General features: G+C 36.8%; 1 protein-coding gene across 6 annotated transcripts in view; it reads right to left on the bottom strand.

Moving 5' to 3' along the window:
* The window catches only part of LOC140754677 (uncharacterized), a 126,909-nt gene that overhangs the window by 56,454 nt on the left and 55,428 nt on the right, over positions 1-15,027 (bottom strand). The window contains exons 1-2 of one of the 6 annotated variants that reach the window (XM_073089715.1): positions 3,164-3,296; positions 2,356-2,736 (exon numbers count right to left, since the gene is read on the bottom strand). The exons of 4 other annotated variants lie outside the window; for them this stretch is intronic. In XM_073089715.1, the coding sequence (XP_072945816.1) occupies positions 2,356-2,406 (51 nt within the window). In that variant the 5' untranslated portion in view covers positions 2,407-2,736; positions 3,164-3,296. Of the gene's footprint in view, positions 1-2,355; positions 3,308-15,027 lie in introns of those variants that run through there. One more of the 6 variants, XM_073089714.1, reaches the window with a different exon arrangement.

Raw genomic sequence — 15,027 nt, 5'->3', positions numbered from 1 at the left:
ATGGGCGGCAGAAGCCACTTATCATCAGGTTGACTGCATGCTCGTCTGCTACTTCTAATTTATTTATAAAAAAAAAATTAGTACCTACATGCTTTTCGAGTATATTTACTGCTTTTTTTGCTTTGCTTGAATACATCAAAATTTTAAAAAAATTAAAAAGGCTATATTAACTTTGTTATGTTTTAAAACGCGGTATATGTTACGTTTATTTTTATATATTATTTATTTAATATACTTTAAAATGAGGAATAGTTTAAAGGATTTAGTAGGAAATACATATAAACAAGGCATTCTAATTTAGTAAGGCATCTATAAAATAATTCCAGTGTATTCCTCCAGGTTAGCAATGCGTCTATGGCAAAATCAGGCAGAATTTCAATGCTTATTCTTAGAAGTTTAATTAAACATTTCCATGGGTGTCGATAACCATTTATAAGGCATAGGTACCACCTTGCGTCCTCATTTGTTTCTCTAAATCCTTACTAATATTATAAATCCAAAATTAACTCTGTCTGTCTGGTTGTCTCTACTTCACGCCTAAACCACTGAACCGATTTTAATGAAATTTTGTACAAAGATAGTCTGAGACCCGAGAAAGGACATAGGATAGTTTTTATCCCGGAAATCCCACGGGAACTAGGGATGGCGATCTAAGACGATTAATCGGAGAATCGATCTTTTGGACCAAAAAACTGGATTATTTTAATCGATATTAGTAAGGATTGAATCGTAAACTTTGCATTTGATCAAGTGATGATCTTTAGCAAAGTTATTGTCCAAGAGCTCACGAAGGTTTCAGAGTAGGTACGACCAATTTTCACCAGATGGCGCCACTGTCATTCCAATGAATGATATTTCAGTTTTATGTATGTTAGTATGTCATGTTATTTTCTTTTAAACGCGGGTGAAGCCGCGGGCAAAAAGTAGTAAAAAATATAGTCAACATGAAATTTAGAGTCATTCGCTACAGATTAGAACTCCGAAATCTTACAGATTGACCCAAATCCATACCACTGTTCCATTACTATCAATAATATATATCAATCACACAGTTACACAATATTTGGGTGTCTGTGTTCGATCAGAACTTATTTATGAATGAATTGAATTGAATCAGTTATTTGTAAGTGAATTTATGAGTATGGTGTTGGCTCCATACATCAGAAGAAAACATATTTGTTTGCTCTTTAAAATTCAAAGTTCGTACATTTGTTTGTGGATTGATGTGGTATCATGTATCATACATATTAAAGAAAATTGCGCTAAAGAAATATATTTTTTTATCTTTTTCTATTTAAGACAATTATTTTATATAGAAATGTTTGGGTGTATGGTAGTGCAGTGCCAGGTTGTATTCTGTATATACCAGGATGTTCTTTTTTCAGGGCCAGTTTTGAGCAATGAGCAAAGATTTCATAAATTTTTCATCATCCAAGTAATTATAACTAAAAAATGTATATATAGATCAACGATAAAATACTGCTACAAAAGTCCGGACTATGAAACATTTTTACGTGCATTTAATCATAACACGAAATGAAATCCAAGAACAAGGAGTATAATATCTATTTGTATTTGATAATTTAATCTGGTAATCATATTTTAGTAGAACTTATATGTAAAACCCCGATTTCCTATAAAATTCAATTTCCGGGATTGGTTCTTCAAACTGAACAGGAAAAAATCTTTGACCAGCCAAAAAACTTAAAATTAAAACTTGAACTAAAATTACAGGCTGTATCACGGTATTCAAATTGGACACCATCTTGTAAAAAATGTAAAGTGAAGCGTGATACCTATTGTTAGCACAAAAACCACGAGCCATAACAATAGCTGGTTTTTATTCTCTATTTTTACTCTGTGGTAGATAAAAACTGTGATTATACGTCATAGGTTTTCGTTTATCAACTAAATAAATATCTGAAGTATGCGAAAATTGATAAAACATGTTTGTTTTGAAGATAGGTTTTTTGAGAAACAAATATTTGGTTGAGAATTGTATAAGTCAGTCAATATATAAAAATGTTTATATACTTACCTCTTCAGAGGCTTCAGTGGCCATTTCTCAGTGGATACACTATACAGATTATAAAAACTCTGAATTAAATCTACTAGACTGTAAAACCGTAAAATATCGTAGTCTCTCGATCACAGACAACCAATATTAATAAAAGATTTACCAAAGTGTTATTTTAATAAAATATACAGGGATTGCGAATATTTTGACACAATTGCAGTGCGGTCACAGTAATCTAATGCCTCGATTTCGGCAATGGCCGCCGCGCCGTCGCCTTGCTTTCGCACGCAAACTAAGGTCAAAGGTCATTGGACATTCAGCCAAAAAAAAATACTCACTTCAGAAGCCCAATGAACGTGCCTCGTGTCCGCCAAAACGCTTCTCTCCATTGTCAGAAAGAGAAAGAAAAGTTAATCACGACACCATCTCACTCTCACTTCGTTCAATATCGTCAACCGAATCGCTAAGAATAAAAGATGAAATTTCGAAAAAAATAAGTCGAGGTGAATCGTTTCGTTTCGTTTTCTTTCTAGTGCGGTATTTTTTAGAAACTCCGTTAGAAAAACGTAATTGCCGGTGTCCGGAGCGCGGCTGCGGCGTCGACTACTGAGTCACTCCACTAGCCACTTTATTATGACGCGGCGCTATGCAAATCTTGCATTTTTCACTTCACCATCGCTCAAACACCTCTCGGACGTCGCCGGTAATGACTAAATCAGCTGTTACATACAGTAAGAAAACTATATTACGCTCGATCGGGTTAGTGTGCCGACAGAGACGCCCGCATCGCCCGTCCCGCTCTATCTAGGGGGACTGCTAGATAAGTGGCGTGATAATTTGCATCTGATAGGCGGCTGATAATAATTTCCTTTTTTGCATCCTATTGTTAGACAGATTATTACGGTGAAAGCACTAGAAAGCCGAAAGGCTTCGAATCCGGAGCGATGGCTGTCTCGTTCATCGACACTTCATTTAGTTTTCGTTTTAAATATCATATTAATTTCAACAGTTTATCCTACCGAGCGCAATTATGAAACGCGATGCCGTAAATTGAGATAATGTCTATCCCGAACGAGGGCAATGAATCATCGTGCAATTAGACGAGGTGTTGCTGGCTCACTCGCGACACTAATAAAAAATATTCACCGAAACACGTGATCGATTGACAGTTTTCAATTTCCGAACGTTGCGCGGGAATTTTGACAGGTGACAGTTTATTTTTTTTTAATTGGAACGCGGTGTGTGTAACATGATTTCGTGTCGCGGGGCTATGACCGACTAGAAGTGAGCGACAAGAAGTGGAGCGAGGGAGTGGTGGACGGTGGTGGGATCGATACCACAGTCTGGGGCGCACGCACTGACCGCTCGCGGTGGGGTTTTCATGCTATATTTGGATCGCCTGACATTACGGGGTGCGGAATTATGTATCTGTTTAATTGGACGAAATACGAGCGGAAATAGGTGACCGTGTTTACTAATAGGCGTTTATTGTTTCGAACGAAATATTATCGTCTATTAGTGTACATTTATGTTTTAATAACAATAAAACCAAGAGAATGAACGGTAATAGCCCAATGGCATCAACTCCGGTTTTTCGCTCTGAAGGTTCGGGTTCAAATTCGAAGGCGATATCACACTATATCGGATTTTTATACTTTGAGTGTGTATTTGATTTTATTTAATTTTGCGTAACTTGCAGAAAACAACCGGACGACATCAATGTATATAAATAGTGATATTATAGGTGTATAAAGTCTACCAACCTTTTCTTTGATAATGTGGTGAATTATGGTAAAATTCTTTTTCATTTTGGGACTTTCTCTAAAAGTTTATTTTGAATGCAAAAATAAATATATTTCGGTAGAAAACGTTAGGTAGCTATTACAAGGCATAGTAACATACACCGACATAATTATGTTTTACCGATATTCCTTATTTTACACATACCGCCTTAAGAAAAAAAATGTAGAGTTTAAAAAATTCGATTGATTTTTTTTCTCAATCAAATTATGATTGAGTTCATAAATATTCAGTACTATCAACGTAAAGATACCTATCGCACAGAAACATAATATAATGTATGTAAAATAATTGGCCAAGTGCGAGTCGAACTTGCAAACAGAGCATTCCGTACGCCAAAATTTTAGTTTATTTCTTATTTTTAATCAACTTCATTATTTTAGTATTTGTTATTATAGCAGCCACAGAAGTAAACGCATAGAGCAAATTGGTACTGTCCACCTATTACGGTTCAAGAGATAAAGCTGAAAACGCCAAAAAGAACGGCTTCTTGCATGGTGACCCCCATTTAATTTTCAAGTATTTTTATTTTTAGTATTTGTCGTCATAGCGGCCACCGTTATACATACTCTGTAAAATTTTCAAGTGACTATCTATTACGGTTCAAGAGATAGAGCTCTGTGACAGACAGACAGATAGCGGAGGCTTAGTAATAGGGTTCCGTTTTTACCCTTTAGGGACGTAACCCTAAATACGACGAAAAATGACATTTACTTGTAGAGCGAGTACTATTTATTTCCAGCCCTTTTTATTTTTAGTATTTATTGTAATAGCGGCATCATTTTAAGTGTCTATCATTTACGGCTCAATAGATAGAGCCCTGTGACAGACAGACAGACAGCGGTGTCGTAGTAATAGGGTTCCGTTTCTACCCCTTTTGTACGGAACCCTAAATATGTTTACTCCAAAGTCGCTTGGTTGATTACAGATGTGTTCTGGTTCAATAACTGCATTCTTACTTTGCATTTAATTACGTGAATTATAACACCCTTTTAATTAAAAAGCTAATTACTAGTACGTAGTAGATGTTTTTTTAATTTTTGCATCAATGATCACTGAGCTGTGTTATTAGAAAGAAAGAAAGAAAAAATAATATTACACGTAGAATAGGAGTTTTATTTTATAGAAGTAGCAAAGTGAGTGGCAACTGATGCCAAAGAACGTCTATAATCAACCCCAGATAGTGGTAGAGTTCGGTCTGAGATCGGTCGCAGATGCGTTGCTACCTGAGGACTAGAATGGAATGTGTCCTGTAGGAAAAGCCCTCTGCTCTAAAGTGCTATTATTAAGCACAAATAGGTGTGGCGGTGGTGACTCCAACAAGGTCTTTTTGGGAAAATGAAAATAGATATTCCATGAATATTAAAGGCTTGACCTTTATGACATTTTTGGCACATAAAGCGATTTAATTAAATAACTTTATTAATATTTACGACTATTCACAATTCCTGTATTGTCCTATATACAAAAAATGTCTAGTTTGTGTGTATGTTTGTGTATTATAAAATTTAAGAGCCATTTACACAACACTTTTATTTCCATGCGCTAAAAGGCATTAACGACATTCACACGACAATACAAAAACAACAATACACGTGACCGTACAGTCACCTTCATGGACAATTGTCCGGTTTTGATAATTTGACTCATTTTGAGTCATACCGTAATCACTTATTTAGTTAGAACATTATCTTTTACTAAAACAAATTGTATAAGGAAGTAAACATTGAATACTATTAAAATGATTAAAGTGATTGTGCAATTGAATTGCGCAGTAAAATATATTAGACTAGTAGAGACCGCGTAAGACTGCTAGTCCGTTCTGAATATAGAAATGAATCGTGTCGCCATAGCAATGTATGACTACACCTGCTCGCAACAACTTCACAGCGGACTAGTACTTTGGCACGGACTATACCTTAAGAAAATAGTACTTTATGTTGTTTTTATTCCTCGTACGGACGGTTTTTGATTCAATCCCCGGTGAAACAAACACCAATTGAATAAGTTCTGGGTCTATCGGGCACGAAGCAGACCCACGACATAGTGTGTGAGGTGGAATAGAGTACGCATCATATTACTTCGTTTTATTGTGAGGATAATGTTGATTTTCTTTGCTCCGAATTCTATGTAATGGATTTTAAGATTATTTGCAACGGAAATATTTGCCGAGTATAAGCGAATAGGCGCGAGTACAATGTGCAAATACGCTTCCGCGGCTGTATTCGGTGATCGCTACGATGTTCGTGTATTCCGCGGGATGTAGAGCTTTCACAGCGAATATATACGCGAAACGGCGTTTACATATTTGTCATTGTTCGACGAGTTATTAGGTAGATAATTATTGTTCGCGAGTATCTAAATGATAAAAAAATATTTAAGCATAATCATAAAATATTTATTTAAGCTACGTAAATAACGGTTTTGTAAAAGCAAGGCCAAATAACTTATTAATTAGACTTCATAACAAATTGATGGAAATTGACAAACTAATTTAATATGAAAGGTTTCTCTTCAAAACAGAATAATTATCGACCCCAGTACCTTGTGGCTTCTGCGTTAGTCGCATGCGGCTTGCGTCAATTGCGGCTCTGTTTTTATTAAACTAACTTCGTGTATCCGGCCATATGGTACCCCGTCAGCAAGGAGTTATTGTCCCACAGCTGGGCACGGGTTTCAGAGTGAGAGGGGTTTATTAAGCCATAGTCTACCGCACTGGCCAAATTAGTAGATCTCACATAATGTTGAGATTTTTTTTTAAATAATTGTGTTGGTTTATATTAACAGATCTTTAACAAAAATGTTTACTTAATTATAAACACGCACATAACTCAGAAAAATCATAGGTGTGTTTTGAATTCGTATGTGGGACTCCTCAATTAAGAGGCCAAATTTCAACCACTAGCATATAGGTTTTGTACATTTGAGGATAAATTACTTTCAGAAGTTACAAGTTTTATTTTATTAATGTTATTTGCATAAAAAATGCATAAACAATCAAATAAATACGCGATTACCACATAAATTACACAAGACTTTCCACGTCAAAGACCATTGTATGTTTTACCAGTATAAATGGTAAAATAGAGCAACTGACGCAGCCGCCTGACGCAGCCGCATGTCGCAGCCGCGTGACGCAAGCACCGTGGCCACCCCTCTGCCAGGATCCGTTTACGCCCAGTGACGTGTAAAGGTCACGAAAGCCTTACTAATGGCTTATTGATATTTTATCGATGTGAAAACGTAGTAGTAACAGGTGTATTTAGTACCTACTAGGGTCATAAAACGCTTTCTTCACTTTACCCTAGGATTGCCTGTGACATGGGTGCCATTGACACACAAACAGATAATAATTAAACAAACACCTAGATCCAGAAACGGAAATCTAAATCGATTATTTAGGTGTCTGTCTAGCCAGAGATCGATCCCGGGACTCTTTCCTCGTCAGAACAATATGGGGACCGCTTCGCTACGCGGGTAGTCAAATAGTTAGTCTAGTGTCCCACTGCTGGGCTGTTGCCTCTCAGATTGAGAAGAAGTTAGCCTCAGGGCCATTTAGTTATGAAAGCTTGAAAATATCATTGAGAAACTTAAGGTATAGGTAATTTAATAACAGCAGTGTTAAGCGCTGCTGTGTTCTGATTTGGAGCGTGTGGTAAGGGAGACATACTTTTCCGAGGCGTCATAGCTTAATCCTCATGGGTAGCGGCACATCTGTGCCCGTTCTCAGGTAGAAATATAACCCTATCTGGGGTTGATTACAGATGTCCATGCCATGTATGCCATGCGGCAGTAGCCATTTATCATCAGGCGGACTACATGCTCGTCTGCCAATGCTATATTATAAAAAATACAGGCTACGAGTATCTTGTATCTTACCTTCAATAGCATAATTATTGGCTTCATTTGGCCATATCATTTCGAAAACACGTTCTACTATTGAATCATATGTATTCAGTAATACAAAGATGAAAGGGACATAATAATTCTCATTACTTAAATTATATTTGGTAATGGGAGATCTCCCGCTGGGCTACGTGATGTACGGGGAAATGTACGGGCATTTTTATTTATTTATTTATTTACTCTTTATTGATCATTTTAAAAACAATGTGGTGCAAAAGGCGGACTTAATGCTAAATAGTATTTTCTCCCAGTCAACCTTAGGGATGTGCAGAATAATTAAAGGCGGTACAACTATACTAAAAATAATAATAATAAAAAATACGAAATAAAATAAAATGAAAAAAAAAAGAGAAAGGAGAACATACAAAAGGAAAGAATGAGAGAAGGGGATCATGTACTTTTATATATACTCGTACAAGTCATTGAGAAAACTTCAATAACGTGATTCAGAAACGTGTAGCGCTATCTTTTGACGAGTTGTGGGAAGTTGCCACAACATAAAGTTAAAACAGTATAGAATTTATAAACATAAAATTACCTTATAGTTCTGAATATATGAAAAAGGTAAATATAATTTCATAAACATTTTAAACACACACGCATCTTTGCAACAAAAATAATGGAACCAAAAGCCAGAAAACACAGACATGTCAGAAGAAACCCTTTGAGCATTACGTCTCTCGTGGAATTTCCTTTCAGCGCAATTTCCTGCAGTAGAAGGAAAATGACTTTTCGTTTGAGGAAACGAAAGTGTTTTTACCTTGGCTATGTTATTTTTTTTTGAAAAATGATACTTTTATTTTTGACACAGAATTACAACATTTATTTGTGTAATTAAGCAGTGATAAATAATGTCATACATTTTTTAATCTATTTTTGTTAAAATAATCTAAAAGATTCTTATTAGAGATTTTGTCTCCTTCAAAATACATGCCGTGGTTTCTTAATTTCAATATTTGGACCTCCCTTGTAAAACATCCTATATATTTCTCCAAGAAATAGAAGAAGGCGTAGGTATCAACTACTTTTAATTTTTATACTAACAGTATTTATCTAGACTTATCCAGAAATCTCGAACGAAAAAGGAAAACTGAATTAATTACAATGACGCCCGCACACGAACCGAAAATCTTGTTTAACTCTTTCTTTTCTCAGAAATTGTAAAACCGATTAAGTTTCCCAGAAAACCGAAATACGTCAAACTAAACCTTGTTTGAAGAAGCTTACAAATAGTTCGAAAAAACTTTCAAAAGTCTTCAGAAATCACTTGAAGTTCTTGTAACAACTTATACACAAAAGTTTGATTCCAAACTGTATGAGGTAAAGTTATATCAAGTTTATCGTCAACATACAGGCTACTGGTTTCAAAAAGAGAAATTAACTTGAGAAACTTTAGGCTATTTGAAGGTGGTAGAACCCTTTGTGGTTCGACTCCGGGGGCAACACCGCCACACCTATTTCTCCCTCATAAAAGCAGTGTTGAGCGCTGCTGTGTTCTGGTTTAAAGGGTGTGGTAAGGGAGACGTACTTTTCCGAGACATTCTAGCTTAGACCTAAGGGGCAGCATCTTTGGCCGAACTCAGGTGGGAATTAGGATTTTAATCTTATCCGAGGTTGATTACAGATGTCCGTAGTTACCACAAACCCTCAGGTGGACTACATGCTCATTGTGGTTGCGTTTGCTACTCTTTTATTACAAAATAAAAGTGAAAATCTTTACATAATTTCACAAACATAGGGATTTTTTACAGATTTCTCAGGTATGTAGATTCACGTATGTACATAGATATTTTCGTTCGCCGTTAAAGCAAGTGATAATTTATTAAATATTTCTCTTAAATGGTTTCGAAATCGAAATCCTTTGTGTTTTGACTCCGATGGCTTCATCGTCACATCTATTTCTACCTAATAACAGCAGTGTTAAGCGATGCTGTGTTTCATTCTTAGGTAGGTATATATGTTTAAGATATTTTCTTTCACCGTTAAAGAACGGTGAAAGTTTGTTTAAACTGATACTTTCTTAAAAGCACATGACTTTCAAAAATCAGAGGTCCGTGGGATTTGAATCTTGGACCTTACATAGCAGTAGCGAGGGTAAAACTTGCAAATTCTTGAGACATTTTTAATTAACTGGATTAAACCCTAACTGGAATAAACACAAAACGGGTTCATTGACCCCACAAATATCTGTCTTGTCTTCGAAAATTCAGAGTTCCGTGGGATTTGAATCTTGGAATTAGAAGGTTCTAATGAGAAGGCGCGGACATAGTAGAGAGACTAAATAGTAATTTAAGTTTGTGGTTATAACCACAAGCCACGTAATAGCCCAAAATCTAAACCACTATTTATTGGTCTCAATTACAAATAGTTTATTATTAGAGAATGTCATAAATCTGGTCAGGAAACTGAACTGTCAGGTTTGAAAAAGGGCATTAAGTGACCGTGACCTCAGGATTTCTTTTTAGCCTAACGATCGCTAACGACCTATACCCTATACCCTAAAGGTCACAATGGTATGCTACAGATGTTATGTAAATTTCTAGATAGGATTTATATCTAACTTCTAAAATGTTAAAGTTGAACATATTATAAAGATTTTTCTATTTTTAAAGAACTATTTTGATATCACAGTGGAGATAGTGTGATAGTGTGTACAGTGGTGGATAATTTAGTGGAGAAAAGGAGTGGACAGTCGCCTAGATGGTAAGGGTTTTTCTTTTTTAATATAGCAGAAGCAGACGAAGGTGGTAGAATCCTCTGTGGTTCGACTCCGCAGTCACACCTATTTCGGTCTAATAACAGCAGTGTTAAGCGCTGCTGTGTTCTGGTTTGAAGAATGTGGTAAGGGAGACATACTTTTCCAAGGCATTCCAGCTTAGTCCTTGGTAGAGGCACATCTGTGGCCCTAAGTCGAACCACAAAGGGCTCCTATCACCTTTAATTTTTTTGGGTTACATTATATATAGATTATGTATAGATAGATACAGATTTCTATAACAATAATATATTTACATTACATGTTTAAATGCACTCAAGACATAGTAACATAAACAAAATAAATGTAGCGAGGGCTTCATAAAACTTGCAAATTCTTGGGACATTTTTAATTAACTGGATTAAACCCTAACTGGAATAAACCCAAAACGGGTTCATTGACCCCACAAATATGACTGTTTTTCTCAACATGAAGATTTATTATCTTTTTACCGTCCGAATTCTCTTATTTTTACTTTGAGAATGTATTCTTTCAACATTGATTATCTTTTAGGAAAGTGGATAAACTTTATCAACTTTATCATCTGTCTGAAAGATAAAAGATAAAAAGACTTTGTTTCTCAGATTTGTCACAGATTTATTTGGGATTAAGGTTATCTTGTTTTAGTCATGTATCATATCAGTAAAGAGTTGCTTTATTTTAGATCTTCTTAGGTATTTTTTTCTTAGAAAACTCTGATTTTTCTAAGTATCAAGCCAATGTCATTTTTATGATTCATGTCATTTTTCCGTGAAAATCTCACTCTTATCGCGGCTTTCGCTGAGCTATGAGCTCACGGGAGCAGTACCCTTACCATGAGTTTTTACGTTTTGACAAACATGACTGTTTTGGTATTTGTTTACGTATTTGCCCATACAAATTCCAATCAGTGCCCCTAGCGGATTATATCAGAACTTGGAAATTGTATGGGCCAATACGTAAACAAATACCAAAACAGTCATATTTGTCAAAACGTAAAACTCATGGCAAGGGTACAGATTTGGGGGCAGAATCTAACTCTGGTCATTACGTCTGGAAATGTCGTGTATACTCTGCTCATCTCATAAAAGACAGACGTATCACATAAAATATACTAAGAGTGGTCTCTCCCTCTCAGCACGTGCCTGGCGTCAACCAGCGCCGGTAGATGTTGCCGGGCCACGAAGGTAATTATAACGCTTCATGTGTACCGGCACCGGCGTTAAGAACGGCGAGGTTTAGTCGGTAAGAGTCCAACATGTCGCTGCTCTCCCGGGTGGTTAGTCTGTAAGAGTCCAACCAGTCCAAAGTAAGGTCGAAGCGAATCCATGAGGATTTCTCCGTGTTAAACAAAGGTGAAAAAGACTTTATACATTCACAGCCCCACACTAGGATTCCCTGTATCGTTTTTGCCATAGACATATACATAGACGAAGGAACAAACACCCATACCCAGAACAGAAATTATAATTCATTATTTAGATTTCTACTTAGCCGGGGAATGAACCCGGAACCAGTGCGTCTGACTGGTATGGTGACCTCTCTGTCGTCTTTTTGTCCTGTCGTCTCGAATTAGAAATATTAACTTTTTGCACACAAATTACATCTGTGACGTAAATGAGCACTAGAAAGAATTTTTAAACAATACCCTATGACACTAAATACGAGATAAAAGTGTGTAATTAAATAAAAGGCGTTTTTAAGTAATGTTATAGATTTAAACATTGTTAAAAGTTAAAGTATGTTATCACAGCGTTAACTGTAGCTTGTCAGCCATTTTGTGTAGTTAATTACTGTAATTTACATCTTAATGAAGTCTGACATCCCTGTAGCACTACCATGAGTTTACAAAAGTATTACTCGCTAGCGACTGCGTAAAATAAATGTATGAAAAATTGTACAGCGCCTCTGGTGGTTACTGGTAGAACTAAATTCCGTAGTGTGAGCCACTCGTAACGTAAAAAAACCTATCGAAATCAAATCGCTAGCGAATGTCATTATGATCTATTGCCATACAAATTCGGTCCCATGAGTCATTAATTTGACAGACGTTGTCAAGAAATACCGTAACGATAGTAGTTATGTTATTCACTAGCAAAATGACAATAGTTTTCTATTTACAATTTCTATAGTGGCGTTTCTATGCCAACTCATGGTAGTGCTACTGGTACAGTGTATGCACGTTACCTACTTATTATCGTCGTTAAAAAGAAGCTTGGATGTTAACGATATCGCATTTTAATAATATGTAGTACTTTAAAATAATAAATTACTAATATGATACTACAGTTCAAACACAGATGCAGCGAGGATGTGTCGTGGGGATGATATCATGGCGGCGCTCGAGTTAGAACCCTTTGTGGTGTGGTGGTAGGTGGTAGAACCCTTTGTGGTTCGACTCCGGCGGCAACACCGCCACACCTATTTCTACCTAATAACAGCAGTGTTAAGCGCTGCTGTGTTCCGGTTTGAAGGGTGTGGTAAGGGAGACAGACTTTTCCGAGGCGTTCCAGCTTAGTCCTCAGGGGTAGCTGCGCATCTGTGGCCGACCTCAGGTAGGAATATCTAATCCTATATGGGGTTGATTACAAATGTCCATGGGCGGCAGTAGCCACTTACCATCAGGTGGACTGCATGCTCGTCAGCTACTCCTATATTATAAAAAAAAAATGTAGTACTTTAAAATAATAAATTACTAATATGATACTACAGTTCAAACACAGATGCAGCGAGGATGCGTAGTGGGGATGATATCATGGCGGCGCTCGAGTTAACAGAGAGCGGCATTCTGGTTGAAGATTTCAGCAAGAGCAATCGAATAGCGGAGATATAGGTATAACACCTCTAATCACTAGTGTGTACTTACTTACGTATAATGGTTATATCGTTACGTTGTTTGTCCACCGCCACCGTCACCGAGCCGAGCCGAACTTGGACAGTAAAACGTTATGTAAGCACAAAATTTCATCGAATTTAGACAGTGGCTTCCGAGAAACCAAATCAAACCCGAAACAAAACAGTAATTGCTACGTTAAAAGGTTTCAGAGTGGTAAGCCATGGACCTGAGATCAGAAAAGATAGACAACGCCTTATTCGGGGGGGTCTGATGTTTAAATTCCAGGCATGCACCTAGGTTTAATGAAGAAAAATTTGCAAATTTTCCTCATTTTTTTTAATACGCACTTATATTACAAATTAATTACTTGATAAAACGTTAAAGGAAAACATCGCTCCGAAATCTGCACGCCTGAAAATTCTATAAACAAGTTCCCAAGGATGTGTGAGGTGGGACAATTGGTAGAATTTGAAAAGTTCTCGATGGTGTGTGAGATCTACCAATTCGCACTTGGCAGAGGACTTGGTGTGCCCTAATATTTTGCCGAGTTTATTATTTTTGGTCTGAGCTATAAACTGTAATATCCGTTTGATTTGGGTCCATATTCAATTACATATGTAGGTAAAGTAAGTCCGATGGTAATTAATTCGCAGAATATATATTTTTGTGCGTTCAGTAATTTTCTATAGTATAATAAATAAAAATGGCAGTACTGTATTATGCACTATGTCAAAGGAGTTTTGGTACAGGGAAAATACGACATAGGGAATCTAAGTTATTTTGAGGATTACTAATAATGCCTCTCTTGTAGGCTGCTTTTTTATTGTTTAACCTAACGATTAGGCAGACGTACTACTTCATGGAACGCAGTTAACGTCGCCTATGGACATTTGCAACACCAGAAGAGTCGCCAATGCATCACCGGCCTTGTATGAGAGCTCTTTTTGCACCTTTTTTGAAGAGCCCCGTGTCATAGCGCTCCGGGAATACCTCAGGGGGAAGATCATTCCACATCTTACAGTTCGCGGCAAGAACGTCTGTGCAAACCGAACCGTGGAGGACATCATCATCATCAGCAACCCATTATTGTCCCACTGCTGGGCACGGGTCTCCTCTCATAATGAGAAGGATTAGGCCATAATCCACCGCGCTGGCCAAGTGCGTATTGGTAGACTTCCCATACTTTTGTGATTTTTTTTATATTCTCTCAGGTATGCAGGTTTCCTCACGATGTTTTTTTCTTTACCGCTTAGCAAGTGATAATTAATTTATAATACGCACATAACTTTGAAAAATCAGAGGTGCGTGCCTGGGGTTTGAACCTCGGACCCCTCGATCGAGAGTATCGTAACCACTAGGCTATCACTGCTGCTGGAGGACAGGCTACTATGAATACAGTACCAAAAAGCCCCTGACAACTAAGTTGAGACGTCTCGCATATATATTTCAATAATTTTGTAGTGGCGCAGCAGCGCCTAACACTGTTGTTATTAAGTAAAACTCGGTGGCGGTGGTGCCACAGGAATCGAACCACAGAGAGTTCTACCCAGTTCTAACTTACCGTATGTGAAATATAAAAACGATCTAGAAAACTCGATTAAATTTCATGTTTAAATAAATGAAAAAATCCGGACGGAATGAATTTTTTCACGTCACCATAAATTTAAAAAGTAACATTAAATTTCACCTCCAAAGGATTAGAAATCCTTTAAAAAGTAACCGAAAAACAGGCAT

The sequence above is a fragment of the Epargyreus clarus genome, unplaced genomic scaffold, assembly GCF_041222505.1.
Source record: "Epargyreus clarus isolate Ecla_fem2 unplaced genomic scaffold, WU_Ecla_fem_2.2 ptg000031l, whole genome shotgun sequence".
Classification (NCBI taxonomy): domain Eukaryota; kingdom Metazoa; phylum Arthropoda; class Insecta; order Lepidoptera; family Hesperiidae; genus Epargyreus; species Epargyreus clarus.
The sequence above is the reverse complement of the archived record's forward strand: the minus strand, read 5'-3'. Positions and strand labels throughout refer to the sequence as shown.